This window comes from Thermothielavioides terrestris, chromosome 5, assembly GCF_000226115.1.
Source record: "Thermothielavioides terrestris NRRL 8126 chromosome 5, complete sequence".
NCBI lineage: Eukaryota > Fungi > Ascomycota > Sordariomycetes > Sordariales > Chaetomiaceae > Thermothielavioides > Thermothielavioides terrestris.
Window position 1 is genome coordinate 3014606 of NC_016461.1, and position 19776 is coordinate 3034381.

Consider the following 19776-nt stretch of genomic DNA (forward strand, 5'->3'; position numbering starts at 1 on the left):
GACCAGGACACAGACTGGTACGGTACGCTTCACATTCTGCCCTGGTTTGCGAGATCTGAGTACATAACCGTACACCAGCTCCCTTGCTGTGCCTTGGCGCTCCTGGTGTTGTTCGCGGGGTGCTGCACGACCTCGCCAGGGGCAGGTATGGCGGCTAGTCGCGGGGGGCGCATGCTCGAGATGCGTGGTGGCGGGAGATGCGTTGTCAAGATCGTGACGGGGTTTGGGGGCAGCTGGTATTCCCATTAATCTGTCCGTATTTGTAACCGTAGAGTTATGTGGGAAGTCGATGTTCTCACTCGCGGACGAGACCCATGCGAAAAAAGCGCCCATTTCGTGTATATACGGAATACCGTCAAGGCCTGCGGTCCTGCATTTGACCCACCTGCCAGACTGAGACAAGCTGTTGTGGGCGACAGGCTGTGATACGCTGCCCAACGCTGCAAGCGCAGATTTACCAGGCGCGCTACCTACCAATGCGGGCCGTCCCTTTGCTGGAACTCCTGGCGGCGTGCGTTTGGCGGACGTTTCCTTTTCCCTTCGCGGCATATCCCTGCAAATGCAAACGAAGAAAGCTCCCCTGGACCAAGATGCCATCTCGGAGAGACCAAGCTGCAAGCACAACAGCCACCACCGAGGAGGGTTATGGCTAAAGAGGTCCCGCCAAGACTAATTTCGGAGACTGCCGCTTACAAGTATTTACAATCGCCACGGGCTAAGCGGGGCCGCGACGACTTCGAGCAACATCAACAATAGTTAAACAATCGCAAAGACTCGTCGCAACAACTTCATACAACTTTATGAAACCTCAACCAAATCGGAAAAAAAGGAAACCGAGATAACCCGTACCCCAACTATAACCCGTATCCTAACTATAACCTAAACCCTAACTAGCGGGGGGCTAGCGCTGCGCCCCGTACCCTTAGCGAACTAACCGCTTGAATGCCTTGGCGATAGTACAAACGCCTTGGCGATCGGGGTTGCGTAAAAACGTTGTAAAAACATTGCCGACAATTGGCCGGAATTAGTCTTGGCGGGACCTCTTTAGCCATCAGCCCAAGGATGCTAGTGTGTAACGTCGCCCACCACAATTTCGAAGACACCAGGATCCCGAACACCACCCAAGCCACCAATTTCCTAGAGGTTAGAACACTACAACAACAACATCACCAGCTAGTTTTACGCCCAATTCTTGATCAATCTTGACGGTTTGTTATTTTCTAGATACGTTAGGAAGATGGCTAACTAGCCTAGCAAAGAAGATCAAATTCGCCTCGCAATTGAAGTATTCCAAGCTAAGAAGGTTCCTAGTCTTTGTTAAGCCGCCCTGCTCTTCGACATCCCCCTTACTACGCTGTTCGACCGCTTCAAGGGCCGTGCTATAACCTACTAGGCCGCTGCCTAACGGCTTCAACGCCTTACGCCTAAAGAGGAGGAATCTCTTATTAAGGCTATCTACCAGTTAGATATGTGGGGCTGGCCGATGTCGATCTCGGCTATCGAATATCTGGGCACCTAGCTTTTACAAGCTAAGAGCAACAATAAGCCTCTAAGAAAGAACTGGTACTACCACTTCCTTTCTAGGCATCTAGAGCTTCAAATACGCTACTCCTATACGTTGGATTAGTCGAAGAAGGATACGTTAGATCATTAGATAGCCGCCTAGTAGTTCAACCTATTCTAGACCACTTACCTAGTATATAGTATCGCCAACAACGATATCTATAATATAGATAAAAAAGGCTATATAAAAGAGATCGGTAACAACGATATAGTAATCGTTCTATACTATAAGGAGGAGGCACTATATTCGATTCAGCTAGGCAACTATAAGTAGGTGTCGATTATCGAATATATCTTAGCCAACGGCTTCGTTCTATCGCCCTTTATTATCTTCAAAGGTATATATATTCAATAGGCGTAGATTCCTTTGTACCTTGATAACAACGTAGTGATCTAGGGTTCTCCCAATAGCTAGATGGACTATAATATCGCCTTCGAATAGATTAAGCACTTTAACAAGTATATAGGCCCTTAAACTATTGGTATATATCGGTTATTGATCTTTAATAGCTATATATTATATATTTCATTTCAGTTCGTCGAATACTATAAATCTAACAAAATTATACTGCTTTACTTACTATTATATTCGACCTACGAACTATAGCCTTTCGATATAGGTATCTTTAGCCCTCTAGTATAATGATATTGCTAATTGGTTATAGAATACTGTCACAGCAAGGCAAAACAAGTGCTGGATGACTCGCAGCTAAATTGATCCTCGATTGATGAAGACTTTAAGTCTAAGGAGAGAGAGGAAAACTATCAATATATAGGTGGAAAACCGTGCTAAAATACCTTGGGTAGTGCGTATAGACAATTTGTAGTAGGGCTGCAATTTGCAGTAGGGCTGCAAAGTCTGTGCGCTACGGGGTAAGACGCGGTTTGCCTTATTAGTGCGTTTTTCCTTATCGGCAAGTCAACTCCTCCTTCCTAATCTAGAAGTCGACTCGAATCTTGTAAATCCACCAACTCGGGAAGTCACGTAGGCGTGTAGTCACGTGACAGGTCCGTGCGCAAGTCATGTGATGGTGGTCAGCGTGCTATGCTGTTATAAACACACCCTATTTGACGCTAGCTAGATCAACAACTACCAGTTCTTAACCATTTACCTATAGGCATATAAGACAATTCGTAAGAATATCGTAAGCGTATAGAGGGGGGCTAGTTTAATACCATTTAAACCTAAAAAGATTATAGTACGCTATCGCCTAAAGACCCCTCTATTTATAAGCTTCACCGACAGTTCTAGGCAGTCTATAGGCATCGAAACTATTAGCACTATAGCTTCGAGGATTAATAGTCTTATAGAGGAGGTTATAAAGGTTTGTACTATACTGATTAAATAGAAAATAGCCCAGTTGAAGGAGGAATATCTAACTCTACAAGCTGACTACAATACACTTAATAGGCTAAACAAAGCGCTAGTCAAGAAGAGGCTAGAAAGAAGGAAAAGAGCTACAAAGAAGCACTCTAGCAAGGCCTATATACTGACAGTTGCAGCCATTTGAGAGCAACTACGTTAGAGGCAGGAGATTGAGGATAAGATAGCGAAGGCGAAGGCATTTTAGGTAGCTATTCAGGGCGTTGTAGGCTTTGCAAAGAAGGTCAATAAGGAGCTCCTGGCACTGGGCTTCGAAACCACCATCTTCTAGTAGTTGGCTGTGTATTACTGGCTTGCGAATAGCTTCAATTTTGAGCCGTTTTGGGATGTCTTGGTTGGTGATACTAGTTCTAGTGTTGTGGCTTACCCCTGAATTTTGTGTGGAAATTAGCTTACTAGATTCGATATTCAGGAACCAGGTGTATTCGAAATTGTGGTGGGCGACGTTATAGTGTATTATTGTGTAGTTAGGGTAGGTAAGACATGCTATGTAAGGCTGATGGGACGGCGCCCGGAGTGGGGGCATCTGCGTCCGCGAGAGCTGTAGGGTGCGGCACATGCTCGGCGGTTTTTGCCCTCGCTTGCTCAGCCAGATCTGATGCAGTACACTCCTATACGCCGTACTGCGTGTCGTATACTGTGAGATATATACAGGAACGTACACCAATCTACGCAGGTTGGGCAGCTACTGCCGCAGTCTGAGCTATTTTTCTCTTTTCTTCTGAAGCCCTGGCTCGTCCAGCCGAGACATCGGTGCTCATGGCCAGGCAAGGATCCAATGATCCCATGGATGAGGTGGGTGAACGGGTTGGGCCGGGCACGGTCCGGAATAGCATGCCGCACCGAAAAGCGGCTGGATCTTAAAGAGGTCCCGCCAAGACTAATTTCGGCCAATTGTCGGCAATGTTTTTACAACGTCAGTACCCCGCCAAGACCCCCACGGGGTTTGCACTATCGCCAAGGGTTAGTTCGCCGGGGGTGCAGGGGGCGGCGCCAGCCCCCCGCTAGTTAGGGTGAGGGTTATAGTTAGGGTGAGGGTCAAGGTTAGGGTGCGGGTTAACTTCGTTTTCTTTCTTTTTAATTTGGTTGAGGTTTCACGAAGTTGTTGCTACGAGTCCTTGCAATTCTTCGTTGTTGATGTTGCTCGAAGTCGTGGCGACCCCGCTCCCTCGCGGCAATTTGTAAATACTTGTAAGCGGTAGGTTCCGAAATTAGTCTTGGCGGGACCTCTTTAAGAATAACCAAGAAGCGGAAGCCGCAATGCAAAAGGCCCGGGGCTGGTGGAAATGGCATTTGACTTTAGCCTATCAAATCCCCATCGCGTTACACTATGAAGTTATCGCCTCGGGAGATCCCGGGTGGTTCGTCGGCCGTGTCCATTCGGGTTGCCGCATGCAAATCGGCCGGCCCCATGCGCCTGGGGGACAGATTTCGCGGCATGTGTCGAACAGAAAATTTTCCTTTGCTCCTTGCCAAGAAACTTAGCCCACTGGGCGTCCGTCACTGGCCCGAAGGGGTCTGGCAGTGCCGCCCGGACCTCGCATCAGCAGCGTGCTCCCGACCCCGCCACACGTTGCCCAGGGCGAGCCTCTGAGTGGACGGGATTCCATGGTGTTTGCTCGTATGTCAGTGGTAGGTAGGCAATCGCTAAGCAATCACACGGCAGGCTTCATCGCGCTCCCGACGCGGGAAAAACTGGACACAGGAGGTCGGGGTGTTGAGTGGGGGCAAGCTACCGCAACGGCCGGGGCCGCCGGAGGGGTTGAAGACGACACAGTACTGTGTAGGTGGGGCGGGGGAATTCAGTTCCCACCGTTCCACGGCTCAACCAGGAAGTTGAAACGAAGCCAACGAGTTTCGGGCTTACGGCTTACCGAGTACTGTACACAGTCCTTGGTGCGCCAACAATTGGTTCCCGAGAGCATGTATGTAGTATGCATACCTCCCAAAGTATGTAACGCCTCGAGGTCGAGGTCGTCCCTCCACCGGATTGACGGAGTTGAAGCCGACGTCGCTGCGACCGTGGACGGCATGGGAGGGAACGAGGCAACTGGCCATCTGCCGTGTCTGGCCAACGTTGGAGGATTGGAGGTTAGTCTGCGCCTGGCTCGCCTGGCTTCGGGAAGGCTCTGGGGCGTCCACTCTGATGTAATCACAGTCTCGTCGCGAACATGATGCGCGCAGTCTTCGACTGCCCCTTACCCCTGAGGTCGGTGGTTCCTGATTTGTGTTCATGCAGCATTCAGTGGCCAATCTGGTGTACTTTGCCGCGGCTGTCACATGTGCAAATCCCATTGCTGCCAATCCCATTGCTGCCAGTGGACGTCCAAGCCCCTTTCCTAGCCAGGAAAGATGTAAGTCGTCCCATGTTGCACGGCAATGCGTGTGTGCATTTGGTAGGCCAAGTTCCAGCGAGGGAGGTGTCTGACAATCGCGGATAAACCGGGGAGCTCAATGTGATCCATACTGTTGGGAATGCTGAGGGCGTGGGATCGACGTGAGGGCCTGGCCTCCGTCGATCCCAGTTGCTCAACGCTGCCGTTCCACAGCTTCGAGGCCAAGCTTTCTTTCTGGCATGCCGCCCCATCAGCTGGTGCTCCCATGTGCCCCTCGTTCTGGTAACCTGCGGCACAAAATTACGTGAAAAGCTGAAAGCAAGCATGCAACTGTACCGAAAGGGACAGCCAAGCCGCTGGCAATTAGGCGCTGAAATCACCATGAGCAGACGGAACCTCCATGAAAGGTGGGTTTGTGAGGAAGTAACGGACAATGAGGAGGGGGTTCCCGCGTTCCACCAAGTGAAGACCAACATATGGGACTCCCAAGAAGAATGCCTCAACAGCTCAGGTAGTGTAGTGTATATCGAAGCACGGAGCCAAAGAGCCCGGGCTGTTGTCTCAGCAGCTGGGCAGCTGGTCTCACAAGTGGCCTGGGACTGGCCTGGTGTTGCATCCTGGACGCCGAGCCCAACCGCGTGTTGGAGGACCAGCCCCCCTGTCACCCGCAGCACAGCCCACCCCACATCCCTGCCCTGTCCAGGCCCTTGTTCCTTTCTTTCAGTTATCCCTCCCTTGTTACACTACACTAGCAGCCCTTGCTGGATCCAGTCTGGGCTGGAATGACGGGCAGCAAAGTGCGGGACAAGCGCCGCCCCAGCCGGGCCGCCCCACTGGCAGTGTTCCATCGAGAAACTTCTCACGCAGCGTGAAGCCAGTTTTCTCGGCCCGGATAAAAATATGTCTGTAGTACCTCTGCGATTCCATGGGTTTCGTGATCCTCACGCCGCGAGGAGCCTTGAGCACTCTCGCGCCGCCCGGTCTCCGTGTCGTCCCTCCTTTTCTCCCCCTCCGAGTCACTTGAGCCAGCCTCCCTCCCTCCAGGTCCCTCGCCCCTCGGCGCCCCCCCTTGTGGCTAGCTCTCGTGCAACCAGCCTCCGTTTCGTGCATTCATCCAGCAACAGAGACCTCCAAGGCAAGTAGATCTTTTGCATATTTCGCGATCCTGCGCGGAGGATCAGCAGCAAGGTCCTGCAACACTTGCAAGCGCGTTGTTGGCTTGGCGCCGTGGTGTACTCGGCCCAGAATCTCTCAGAACGACGGAACTCCGCACATTGGGGGGGCTCTTACGTCAGAGGTGACGGCTACACTGCACTAGACAGCTCAGTGGGCGCTAAGGCTGTCACTTGGTAGCTTCCATGCATTCCAACAACACCCTCAATGGATCATGTATCCAGCACGACTCGGTACCTTGCTTTAAAAGCGCAATCTCGGCCAAATTCACTTGCCCGTGCATTGGTACTTGTAGCTAACACCCCCATTACAGCCATCGGCTCCTCGACAGCTGCCCATCCCTCCCTGCACCGGTTCTTGGCGGCTTCTCCCTCGACGGCGAGACTTCCCTCCCACCCCCTTTTCGCACACCCCGTGTGTCTCCGACGGCTGCGAAGCTTCACTACGTTTGTGAAGCAGCTCACGCCGAGTGGTACCTGTCTCCCTCGAACTGTGCTGTAGGCACCAAGCCCGGCCCGGAACCCTCCTCCTTCCTTTTCCGGCGCTGCTCCTCCGGCCGCGGCCGCCTTCCCGGCCGCCTTTCCGCCGCCTTCCGGGTTCCGTGCCGATCAACCCCGGTCTTCGAATTCCTCAGGCCTGCGCCGCACCCCGCCGACCGAGCTACTGCCTCTGAATAGCCCGACTTCCTCTGAATAGCCCGCCGAGTTTGGACCCGCTTTCGACACGGGCACAAATTTGTTTTCTCCTGTTTCCGAAAAACCGACTCTCTTTTCTCCGCAGTGGCCATCACTTCTCCATCCTCTGTTCCTCCATGGGCTTGACACACGGAGCTCAATAGCACCTGTCTCTCCGCTATACCGCCCCGTCGAGTCCCTTACTCGGTGGCCACACGTCCCTCTCGAGTCCGCTATTCTCGTCGTTCGATTCTCAGCCTCGTTCGCCCACCATGACCGTGTTTATCGTCGCCCTGTGAGTGCCTCTCCGATCCCTTCCCCCTTCCAGTTGCTGAGCGGCAACCCGCTCCGGCGCGCCGTTTTGTTCAAGTGGTGCATCGCGAGCGGCAACCGCTAATCCGGGCTCGCCTGGCACAGTTTCCTCCCCAAAAGCGTCCACTTCACGGTGCCTGGGGCTGCGCCGCGTGGGTCGGCTTCCGAAAAGAAGCAGCCCGGAAAGCCGGCAGCGGTGGAAAAACAGCCGAGTCTGTTCCAGTCGACCAACATGACCCCTCCCCAGACTCCTATTGACGACAACAAACCGGATGGTCCGTTCACGAACGAGGATGGCTTGCGCGTGCAGATCCCGAAGGTCGAGCCCTCTGAAGATGGACTCCGTGCCCCGGCTGACCGGAGCTCTCCGACCTGGGGGGGCCGCCCCGACCAGCCCATGTCGCGTGCGAACTCTCCGCCGCCGCCGTCCCTCGTCGACCCCGGCCGACTGCTCCAGCAAAAGGCCAAGGAACTCGGCCGCCAGGGCGTGACGCAGCCGCGCCCACTGACTCGTAGCGATAGCCATGACCGCGTCTTTGCTCACGCCAGCTGGAAGATCGTCAACGCCGACCAGGGCAACGGCGGCCTGCGCAATGCCGCCGAGGCCGCCTTCCGGGAGGGCCAGATGGACAGGTGCACCTGGGTGGGCACGCTAGGCATGCCGACCGACGCGCTGCAGGGCACGCAGCAGCTGCAGGACATCGAGGACCGGCTCGCCACGGAGCACGAGATGCTCGCCGTCATCTGCTCGGACAAGGATTTCGACGGCCACTACTCGCACTACTGCAAGCAGATCCTCTGGCCCGTCTTCCACTACCAGCTCCCCGACAGCCCCAAGAGCAAGGCGTACGAGGACCACTCGTGGAAGTACTACGTCAACCTCAACCAGGCGTTTGCCGACAAGATTGTAAAGAACTGGAAGCGCGGCGACGTCATCTGGATCCACGACTACCACCTGCTGCTACTGCCGGCCATGCTCCGAAAGAAGCTGCCGGACGCCAAGATCGGCTTCTTCCTGCACGTCCCGTTCCCGTCCTCGGAGGTGTTCCGGTGCCTCGGCACGCGGAAGCAGCTGCTCGAGGGCATGCTCGGCGCCAACCTGGTCGGCTTCCAGATCCACGAATACACGCGGCATTTCCTGCAGACGTGCAGCCGGCTGCTGAGCGCCGAAGCGACGCCCGACGGGCTGCAGCTCGAGGACCGCTTCGTCGACGTGGTCAGCCTGCCGATCGGCATCGACCCGGTGAGCCTGAGCCAGCACCGCGAGGAAGCCGCAGTTAAGAACTGGCTGGCTCTCTTGCGCGAGCGCTACGCCGGCAAGAAGCTCATCGTCGCGCGCGACAAGCTCGACAAGGTCCGCGGCGTCCGGCAGAAGCTGTTGTCCTACGAGCTCTTCCTGAATACGAATCCCGAGTGGCGGGGCAACACCGTGCTGATCCAGGTGGCGCTTTCGACCAGCGAGAAGAGCGAGCTCGACGCGACCGTCTCCGATATCGTCACGCGCGTCAACTCGTCCTGGGCCAACCTGGCGTACCAGCCCTTGGTCTACCTGAAGCAGGACATCGACTACGCGCAGTACCTGGCGCTGCTGAGCATGGCCGACGCGCTCATGATCACCAGCCAGCGCGAGGGCATGAACCTGACCTCGCACGAGTACCTCTTCTGCCAGGACGGCAAGATCTGCGAGAAGAAGCACGGGTCGCTGATCCTGTCGGAGTTCACCGGCACGTCGTCGCTCTTCGGCGGCCACGAGCTGTCGGTCAACCCGTGGGACCACCGCGCGTGCGCCAACGCCATCAAGAAGGCGATCGAGATGAGCGACGAGGAGAAGGAGCAGCGCTGGACCAAGCTGATCGAGGTAGTCAACCACCACACCGGCGCGCATTGGTTTACGGAATTCATGGCGCGCCTGGACCACGTGTACGAGGAGCAGCACCGCCAGGACCAGACGTCGGTCCCGCGCCTGTCGTTGCAGACCCTCGTCCAGCAGTACAGCCGCACCGAAAGGCGGCTCTTCATTCTCGACTTCGAGGGCACCTTGGTCAACTGGGGCCCGGTCAACAAGATCATCCCGTCCAGCCCGCAGGTAGGTTTGCCAACATTTCGCTTTAGTCCCATCCCATCCCATCCCATCCTATCCCATCCCCTATGTATTACAGAACAGAAAAATAGCAAGGGACAGCAAAAATTGACAGAGGGGTTTCAATATAGCGCACGGTCGATATCTTGAACGACCTGCTCCTGGACGAACGCAACACCATCTACGTCATGTCCGGCCGGCGGCCCGAAGAGCTCGACCGGCTGTTCCAGCGTGTGCCCAACCTGGGCCTCATCGCGGAGAACGGCTGCTTCCTCAAGGACTGCGACAGCGCCGACTGGATCGAGATGGCCGACGCGAAGCAGATCCGCACCTGGAAGCAGTCGGTCAAGAGCATCATGACGTACTACCTGGAGCGCACGCCGGGCGCCGAGATCGAGGACCGGCGCTGCTCGCTCATCTTCCACTACAAGTCGGCCGAGGACTACGGAGCGGCCCTGCGCCAGGCGAGCGATTGCGCTAGTCACATCAACGACGCCTGCGAGGAGCAGCGGGTCCACGCTATGGCCATGGACGGCTGCGTCCTCGTCGAGCCGATCGACTGGACCAAGATGACGGCCGCGCAGAAGATCTTCGCCGACCTGCGCGCGCGCATGGCGCCCGACGACAAGAACCACTCGCCCGTCGACTTCCTCATGGTCGTCGGCGACGGCCGCGAGGACGAGAAGGTATTCAAGTGGGCCAACGCGCTCGGCGAGGACGGCACCGTCAAGGAGGTCGTCACCGTCAGCTTGGGAATGCGCAACACGGAGGCGAGAACCACTTTGACTCAGGGCGTTAGTGGTCAGTAATCTATCTTTCCATACTCTTCTCTCACCCTCCCACCCCCTTCACTCTCCGCTTCGCTACCAAGCAGTTGCTGACATACATGGGAAACAAAACAGGTGTCCTGATGGCACTGCAGAAGCTGGCATCCATTGCGTAAGCAGTTGTCTGGCTGGCCCCCGCGGCACATGCCAACTTGATTTATGATGCAGGTCTGGCGTCCCCGCACGCCATCGCCGGAGGAGCTCGGTGCGGGTTCCTCCCCGCTATACATGGGTTTCGTGATCTCCATTTCTTCCACCGGAAAAAACAGAAAAAAATAAGGGCAATCGGGGGGTTGGTCATATCCAGCGGCTGCTGGCTCTTTGCGTCACGTTTTTCTGTGGCGTCTTGCTCTATATCCATCGCGGCATTGGGCCCCCTTTGCTAGAAGGCATCTTCGGGCATTTGTTCGCTGCGAACGTCTTCTTTTCGTTTTCCTTTTTTCTTTTGCCTTTTTTCTTTTTTCTTTTCCCCCTCTGCCTGCGTTTCGCGGCTGTGTGTATCGTTCCAGTTTCCAGCCCCCCTTCTATCGCAGCGGAAGCGTCCACTCGTGCTCCTTGAGGCTTGCGTGTCTTCGTGTCCGCTTGCTAAACAGCAGTCCAGCAACGTTTGCGCCGGATCGAACGAAGGGCTTCGGAGTAGGAAGGGCAGCCAAGCAGTTTGCGGTGGTAACTTGGGGGTGGCTGGCAGATTCTCGTTTCCTGTAGATACTAGGTTTTGTACGGTAGACTGGCGGCGGCTGCGCGAAGCTGCCGACGAGGGAACACAGGGAGTCCAGCACTGGGGCACGGCATTTGAAGAATGGAAGGGTCAGGCATCGTGGAGGAGTCTCGGCGGATGGAACGGGCAGGGTTCCTTGGCTCGAGCTCAGATCGTTTCACGGCTCAACTTATCCCATCATGGCTATGGCGTTTTGGCGCATCTGGCCTCGCTCTGCTCTCGACAGGTAGTCAAATGTGCTGGTTTATCCATTCGAGGTTCCCCCGCGAGCAACGGGCGTGATAACACAGTGACGTGACATCATCTCCGCAACCGGACTGCGGGGTGTCGCCCTGATTTACCCGGGCCCCCAATGCGTGAACCCCGCCCTTTGCAATCCAATGGGAACCCTGCCGGGGCACCAAAAAAAGAAGTTTCGCAACCCCCCAGCGAGGCTCGCTTGGCTGCTCCAGTTCCCTGGAGCGCCTAGATCTGCCGATCGGAGCACCGCGGAGCTGAAAAGGTCGACGCACGGGTCAAAATTCCAGACCATGGCATCAGTCAGCAACACCGCGCTGTATCCTTCCGCGAGTCACCGAGTGTTGACCGCCTCAATCTGTTGTACATTCGGTGATACAGGGCATTACCAGTGCCCTGGCTATTTGGGAAGTTGAGGTGTCCGCCGCAGTCCCGTCGTACCACAACACTCAACCACCCAGCTCCTCAATTGAACTCCCGAATCCGCGCCCGACGCTTCCGGCACCATGGCGCCCTTCCCTCCCCCTCCCGTCAACACCATTGACTGGTCCAACGTGGGCTTCCGCGTCCGTGAGGGTGCGTTCTGCGTCGCAGACCCCTCGCACACCCCTCCTTCTCCCCCCCTCCTCGCCGGCTGACCCTTTCTTTCCTCGTTCCCCAGTCAACGGCCACATCGAATCCCACTACTCGGTCAAGACCGGCCAATGGTCGCCTCTCCGCTTCGTCGCCGACCCTTACATGCGCATCCACGGCATGGCGCCGGCGCTCAACTACGGCCAGCAGGCCTACGAGGGGCTCAAGGCGTTCCGCCTGCCGGGCGACGGCGGCATCGCCGTGTTCCGCGCCGACCGCAACGCCGCGCGCATGCAGCACTCGGCCGCCTTCATCTCGGTCCCGCCCGTGCCGACGGAGCTCTTCCTGGCCGCCGTCAAGGCCGCCGTCGCCCTCAACGCCGAGTACGTGCCGCCGCACGCCACCGGCGCCGCCATGTACATCCGCCCCCAGGTCTACGGCTCGTCCGCCCAGCTCGGCCTCAACCCGCCCGAGGAGTACACCTTCTGCGTCTTCGTCCTGCCCACCGGCGTGTACCACGGCACGCACCCGGTCAAGGCGCTGATCCTGGACGACTTCGACCGGGCCGCGCCCAACGGCACCGGCAGCGCCAAGGTGGGCGGGAACTACGCGCCCGTGCTGCGGTGGAGCGAGAAGGCGAGGAAGGAGGGGTACGGCATCACGCTGCATCTGGACAGCAAGCACCACGAGGAGGTGGACGAGTTCAGCACGAGCGGGTTCATCGGCGTGCGGGTCGACGGCGAGCAGGTGACGCTCGTGGTGCCGGACAGCAAGGCGGTCATCGACAGCGTAACGAGCGATAGCGTGCAGCAGATTGGGCGCAGCTTTGGGTGGAAGGTCGAGAAGCGGCCGGTGAGTGGTCTCTGGTTCTGTTGTGTCCTGTGGCGGCTTCGGGGGTGGTCTGCGTGATATTCCGGGCAGGGCTGGCACGCACCTATCCCCGAATGGAGGAAGTGATCCCGTTTCCCGGCCGTCAACGCTGACCCCCAAACAGATCAAGTACACCGAGCTGCCCAACTTCACCGAGGTTATCGCGGCAGGCACCGCCGCCGCGCTGGTCCCCATCCGATCCATCACCCGCCGCACCAGCTCGTTGCTGCCGGCGCATCCCCGCGTGTCTGTCACGGAGGGCGAGGAGACAATCACGTACATTCCGGAGGGCAACGAGGAGCCCGGCGCCATCTGCGTCAGGCTGCTCTCGGAGCTCAAGGCCATCCAGCTCGGCAAGGTGGAGGACAAGTTTGGATGGCGCTTCGAGGTCACCGAGGCGGATGCGAAGGCCGTTGTCGCCGAGGCCGGGGAGGGCAATGGCAACGGGCAGACGGTGGATCAGCTGGACTGAGGGCAGGTGTGCGTAGCACTGCTGGAGGGTAGCTGGGCATTTCAGGTCAACCAGCCAAAAACAAGGCATATAAAAGGGGGTTCGGCAAATGCTTAGAAAGCCAGAGTTACCGGTTGTCACTGGAGCAAAAAAGATTCAGTTAGAAACACCTCATTTTGGCAGGACTCTCAACAATGTGTTCGTATCAAGTCGCGGCTTAGTTCAACGGGATGGATGGGCACCACTCTTCCCATCAGCATTGACCCCGTCTCCTAGCCGCAGCGGACGGCCACCTACGAGACCTTCTGGATCCCATCACGGATCCCATCAGGTAAACTTGCATACCTCTGGGTGAAGCCGAGTCGACAGTGTGACAAGCTGGCGAAGCAAGTCGCGTTAAGTACCAAGGTGGCTGCACCCATCACCGGCGACAAATAGTGGTAAAAGGAGACGCAGTTCCTCGCACGTGTTGGCCGATCAGGCAGACCGTCCTTCGGGCATTATTAGCAGATGGACGATATGGAAAACAGCCTCGCCATCGCCTCTGGACAGTGCTTCATCATGGCCTAGTCCTGATCGCCCCTGGCCCAGGTGTTGAACGAGGGGCGGGCATCACGGAATGGGGTCTAGGCACCCGAACGCAGACAAACAGCTCAGGCAAAGAAGCCTTCAAGGTTGCTCTGTTCTCAGGCCACTCGACCGCATGGCTAGTGCTTGCTTTATTGGTAAATGTGAGGTACCTGGACTAAGTACCTAGGTCGGTAGGGAGGTTCTTCTAGGCAGACATGCTACCTAGGGCAGCGGCCCGTCGAGGAAGGAGCAACTAAGTCAAAAAAACCATTTTCCGATAGCTCTCGGCATAGGTCTCAAGCAACTAACTGAAAATCTGAGAAGCCGAATATTGATGAGTTCCAACCTCCTCGTTCAGCTTTTCCTTACCGACCTACCTAAATCCTAACCTACTATCTACCCATCCTTGGAAGCCCTATTTCACAAACATCGAAGTCAACCTTTTGCCGTGCACCGCGATTCCCTCTTGGCGCCCTGCATCCGTTGACATCCCAACATCATCCATCGAGCACACTCCGTCGAGCACACTTCACCTTTCCTTGCCGCGTAACAGGTCTCAACATGGACAAAGGCCATAGGTCCGAGTCCTCGCATCGCCGAGGCCACCGCATGGGGTTTAAACGTCCCGATTCCACCGAGCTGAGAAGAAGCGCCGTCGCTGGGGCAATGAGAAGCGCGACGCCTGAGACCAACTCCGAAGCGTCATCGGTTCCGGCGCCTAATAGGCACACTCAGCACGTCTTTTGGTCGAGAGACCACCATGTAGCCGCGTCCAGGGAGGAAATGAGCGCGCACGACGACTCCGACAAGAGCCCTCTTCCCAGCACCCTTGGCTCTGAACATGCCTATGGGTCCAAGGAGCGCGAAGTCGACGACTCGGGGCGCCCTAGACATCTGTTGACATCAATCGAAGGGAACCGGCCGTTTCAATCACAACATATCCAGCCGTCAACCTCAGCCCGACGTTCGATGTTCTCGAGCAATGCACAGAACATCCCGCAAAACCTGCCCCGCCAGGGCCCTTCCTGCACCCCCTCTTCGGCAGACATCGGGGACCCCGACAACTGGTTGCTTCCACGACCGTTCGGGCACAAGGTCGAGCTTCCTTTTTCTGGTGAGACGTCTTATGAGATGAGCGAGGACCCTGAGCAGCATTACAACTCCCACTTTCCTCATGACCATCGACGCTGCTCCCCCGACGTCTTCCACGAGACAAAACGGAATCCGAGTGGCGTGACCACCGGCTTCCTGGAGAAGGGAATCCCCGACCGCTCGAAGATGCGGTCTCCGTACTTCCAGAACAGAGCGGAGGCCTGCTTTGGGGCCACAACCAGCCCCAGTTACTCTGAGACACTCGGGGCAGGTCCGCCTAGAAACGAGTTTGATGCAGCTCCAGGCGTGGTCCGATCACATCGTCGTCGTTTTTCAACTAGCGCTGCGACTTCTGCCGCGAAACCAGGTCATTCCTTGGCCTCTGAATCCGTCAACGATCATTCAGAATGCGAAAGTCCACAGGACAAAAGGAGCCAAGGTCGCGGACAGTCAACGGATGGCTCTTCCGACGACAAGTTCGGGGAAGCTTACCCCTCGACACCTGATGTTTCGGCTTCCGCCAGCCTCAGCTACAGCCTTCCACGGGAATCTCGGAGCCGTTTTCACACTCCTACAGGGCCTTACTCCCCCAACAGCGAGCCAGGGCGCGCCTACGGACCGTCAGTCATCAGTGGCGCTGTGACGCAAACCCTCACGCCCAACACGTCTCCGTATGGAAGGGTGCAGGCAACAAGAAATGCGAGCTACGACTATGGCGGCGTCAACGACATCCGTCGCGGAAGACCTGTCATGAACAACACAGGGGGACGCTGGCAGCAACGTTCCTCATCGCTCGGTTTCAACGCCCCGGCCAGCATGGACTCCAACTTCAGATATCGCCCGGGTTTACAGGACTCCTCAATTCTCAGTTCTCCGCAACACCGGGTTGCTCCGCGGCACCAGTTCCAGATCACATCACCAGTCTGCTCCGAGCCGGGAACCAGAGAGATGTTAGAAGAGGCCGAAAATATCCATCTGCTTGACCTGGACTTCAGTTCCGACTCGGAGTCTGATTACGATGACATGGATGTGCATCAGGCGCTGAGGAACACCAACCGTGTCAAAGAAAGCGTGGATAGGGGCATGTCAGAACCCACTGTCCAGCAAGACCGGGTCCTGTGCGCCATTTCGGAAAGCCGCGCATCTAATATGCTGGGCATGGCGATTATCAACGTGACCCTCGGACAAGTCGACCTCATCAGGATCGTCAACAACGACAGATACCAACGGATGTCCAACACATTGCAGAGGACGTCAATTGTGCCACCACAAACTTTCCTGGTGCTGAAGAATGTCGTCCAGAAACACAGCAAGTCCTTCCTTGCCCAACGCCTGAAAGAAGACTTCCCGGATGCGGACGTGGTCGCGTTGGATAGGGAGTACTGGAACGAGTCAGAGGGCCTGAGAATGATCGACCGCTTTGCTTGGCGTAAACACGTCAAGGCCTTGCGCAGAGATCTAGAGCACAACTTCTACGTCTCATGCGCCTTCTCTGCGGTATGTCGCCTCCTCCTACGATTTCATGCTGGTCCCCACTAACTTTGACCAGGTGATGGCCTACGTCGAGCGGGCAGTGGGTGTGATGTTCAGGAGGAATTCGTTGCGCGTCAAGTACAGACAACCAGAAAATACCATGGGTCTCGACCGTGCGACCTTCTCATCGTTGGAGCTGTTCCAGAACATCCGCAACTCCAAAGGCGCAAACTTGACGCTTTTCGGGCTGCTCGACAACACTCTTACACCTCAGGGCCGCCGGATGGTTCGGTCAGCTCTTCTGCAACCAAGCACGGACCGGAACGAGATTGTCGCGCGTCATGAAGCCGTCGAGGAGCTGTCAAGCAACGAAAACTTGTTCACGGCAGTGCGGGCGAGTCTCAAAAAGCTTCTCCACATTGACATCGAGCGATCCATACCATGGGTACGTGCCAAGATGAATCCCTCAACTCAGGTTCTTGTGATTGACTTTGAGCCAAGATTGCCAAGGAGGTCAGGGGTTCGCGTCTTCCACTGCAGGACGGAGTGGCTCTCATCCACGGGCATCACCAGATCATTATGCCGAGTCACGAGGAACTACAGAGAGCAGAGAACGACTTGAACAGCATCCTCATGATCAAAGCGTATCTTGGTGGCGTCCAAGAAATCCAGGAGACCCTCGAGATGGCGGATTGCACCAGCCGCTTGTGCAAATGGGTGTTGGAGAAGTGTGCTCGAGAGAACACGGCGCCCCTCATTGGTCTCATCGAGCGAACCATAGAACGAGACGCCACCTATAGCAAGGCACCCATAGATGTCAGGAACAACAGACTGTGGGCAGTCAAGGTGGGAGTTAGGCCACGGCATCGGTTGTCGCCTTGCGTTTACTGACGACATTTTCTCGCAGGCGCCGCCCAACGGCCTTCTAGAACGGGCCCGTCAGCTCTATCGTGAGCTTACAAATGAACTGCACCAGTACGTGGAGGAAATCAGCAAGGTGTTTCAAGGTTGGTAGTTTTCCCTGACCTGCGGTCGTCCCCTTCTGCTGATGATAGGTTGCAGAACATTTGGGCACCGCACCGGAGCTTCAGCTTGGAAAGGATCACCGCTACTATCTGAAATTCCAGTGGTCCGATGTCGAACGAGAACTCATGAGCCGCCAGGAGCGAGAGCCGTCCAGACCTGCCGGCTACCATGACAGCAGCTCGAACCTCTTGGGAGGCGTGGAGATCGTAAACGGCGTTCGGCACAAGCAGCACTACCATTGCGAGACTATGGAACTCCTCCAAATGGGCAGTCAGATCCAGCGGCAGGCCGACATCGTCACAGCTCAGAGCGACAAGTTGGTTGTGGAGCTAAAGCGGTCGCTGTCGGCGCATGGGGAATGCCTACTCGGCCTGAGCGAAGCCACTGCAGTCCTGGATATGCTGAGCTCATTCGCACACCTGGCCACAACCCAGAACTACGTGCGGCCCATCATGTCTGACACCTTGGTCCTCAAGGATGCCAGACACCCAATGATGGAAGTGAGGAAGCCGAACTTCGTCGCCAACGATGTCTATTCAGGAGATCAAGCTGCTCGGTTCCAGGTTGTCACTGGTGGGAACATGAGCGGAAAGAGCACATTCATTCGTTCCATCGCCCTGATCCAAATTATGGCGCAGGTTGGCAGCTTCGTCCCAGCGACATATGCCGCCCTTCCGATCTGCGACCGTGTGTTCTCGCGCCTGTCTACCGAGGACAAACCCGAGAGCAACATGAGCACGTTCGGGGTCGAGATGGCAGAGATGAACATGATTCTCAGGCAAGCCACCAAGGATAGTCTGGTCATCATTGATGAACTTGGGCGCGGCACTTCAACCAAGGAAGGACTGGCCATCGCGCTGGCCATGTCGGAGCACTTGATTGGGATGGGATGTCGAGTCTTCTTCGCTACTCACTTCACCGAGCTCGGTAAGCATGGAGCGGCTTTGCAACGTGAGCATGCTGGGCTAATCGACCTCGCAGCACCTGTTTTGAACCAGACTAAGCAAGGCAGCGTCCTGACCGTCCACGTCTCTGGCGAGTGTACTGTGGCCGGCAACACGCCGCTGATCAGTCTACCGCACAAGATCGCCCCAGGCCCCGTCAGCAAAAAAGATTACGGCCTCGCTCTCGCACGGCGCTTTCTTCCAGAGAGGGTTATAAGAAATGCCGAACGAGTCTCAAAATTCTTGCGAGAGAGGCATGCGTCCAAAGAAACGGGCCCGGCTACGCGAGCAGCAAAACAGAACAAACTGGTATTTGCCCTGCCAGAGCTCCTGAAGCAGGCTGTCAAGTCGAAAATGGACGACTCCTCCCTCGGATCATATGCGAAGAAGCTGCAGACGGAGTTCATCTGCACGATGCACAAGGCCGCTGACGACGAGGGCCGAGAGGAAGAAGCCGGCCAGCATGAGAGCCACGCGGTTGAGCGCCCGATACTCGAGAAACCGAGCGAAGAAGAGCTGGACGAGTGGATGAAGAAGTGCGATGCTGCCGAGCGGCGCGTGATGCACGCCAACATGGCGCACTCTCAGGACAAGAAACGGCCCGTCTCAAGGTCCCAAAGCAGCGAGTGCTCGCAAAAGCGTAACAAGACGGATGGCGAGACGGACAGCGTGCTGTCTCAACCCACCCCGATCAATCGCGGCTCCATGATCGACCGGCTGCGCAGAGGGACAAGGGCGTGCACGCCTACCACCCGAGCCGCGACGCCGAGCAGTTTCACGATGGGCGCCACCGACGTCGACGCAGAATCAATCACCGAAGAGAGCGAAGATCAGCAGAACCGCCCCACTGAGCAGACAGCAAGCGGGCAGGGAAACAGGGCGATCTCAATATCGTCCGGTAGCTCGAATGACGACGAAGACATGCAAGACATGGACGATGATATCTATGACGAAGGAGACATGGCATCGGACGGCGGCTCTAGAGAGGATCTCTCTGGCGAACCGCGCCAGCCTCTCGAGAGCTTCCAGCCGCTCAAGAAGTGGTACGCCCGCAAGAAGGGGACGGAATCCCCGAGCACGGAGCAATAAGAGCATACGGACGCGCCGGCAGCAGCCACGTTTGGCGCGAGCGTTGATACGAAGCAAGATGCCGCCTGATGTTGAGGATCAGGAGGACTGATGGAGGAGGGTTGGAATCGGGGGGGTTGCGCATTGCACTTTGAAGGACTATGTTGGCTCTTCCACCAGAAGGAAGTCTTCACATCTTTGCATCTACGGATGATATGGCTGTGGGCGGAGGAAATAACTTGGCATCTGATCAGCCTGCTGATTTAGTGGCAAGCTGGTGGAGGGAATGATGTCTTTGCTGTGGGATATGGTCAAGGATGGACGGCAAGGGAACCTGAAACCCTGTGTAAGCACATGTTGGCAAGTTATGCTGTACGGTACCAATGATAACATCTCCTCTCTTCA

At 56.4% G+C, this 19776-nt stretch overlaps 3 protein-coding genes across 3 annotated transcripts; all 3 read left to right on the plus strand.

The window, feature by feature from the left end:
• Nucleotides 1-7180: 7180 nt before the first annotated feature.
• THITE_2122285 (glycosyltransferase family 20 protein) lies at nt 7181-10807 on the plus strand. Its single transcript, XM_003656933.1, has 4 exons — nt 7181-7425; nt 7548-9528; nt 9654-10323; nt 10425-10807. The coding sequence occupies exons 1-4, from the start codon at nt 7403-7405 to the stop codon at nt 10463-10465; spliced, it is 2715 nt and encodes a 904-aa protein (XP_003656981.1). The 5' UTR covers nt 7181-7402; the 3' UTR covers nt 10466-10807.
• Nucleotides 10808-11530: 723 nt separating this feature from the next.
• THITE_2122287 (uncharacterized protein) lies at nt 11531-13563 on the plus strand. Its single transcript, XM_003656934.1, has 3 exons — nt 11531-11880; nt 11966-12729; nt 12872-13563. The coding sequence occupies exons 1-3, from the start codon at nt 11811-11813 to the stop codon at nt 13217-13219; spliced, it is 1182 nt and encodes a 393-aa protein (XP_003656982.1). The 5' UTR covers nt 11531-11810; the 3' UTR covers nt 13220-13563.
• Nucleotides 13564-14329: 766 nt separating this feature from the next.
• On the plus strand, nt 14330-19775 carry THITE_2156343 (uncharacterized protein; the record flags this gene model as incomplete). The annotated part of the gene is made up of 8 exons (XM_003656935.1): nt 14330-14506; nt 14786-16357; nt 16410-16778; nt 16835-17179; nt 17241-17340; nt 17396-18286; nt 18341-18534; nt 18643-19775. 8 exons carry the CDS (start codon nt 14330-14332, stop codon nt 19390-19392), a joined length of 4398 nt encoding a protein of 1465 aa, XP_003656983.1. The 3' UTR covers nt 19393-19775.
• Between the last annotated feature and the right edge of the window lies 1 nt (nt 19776).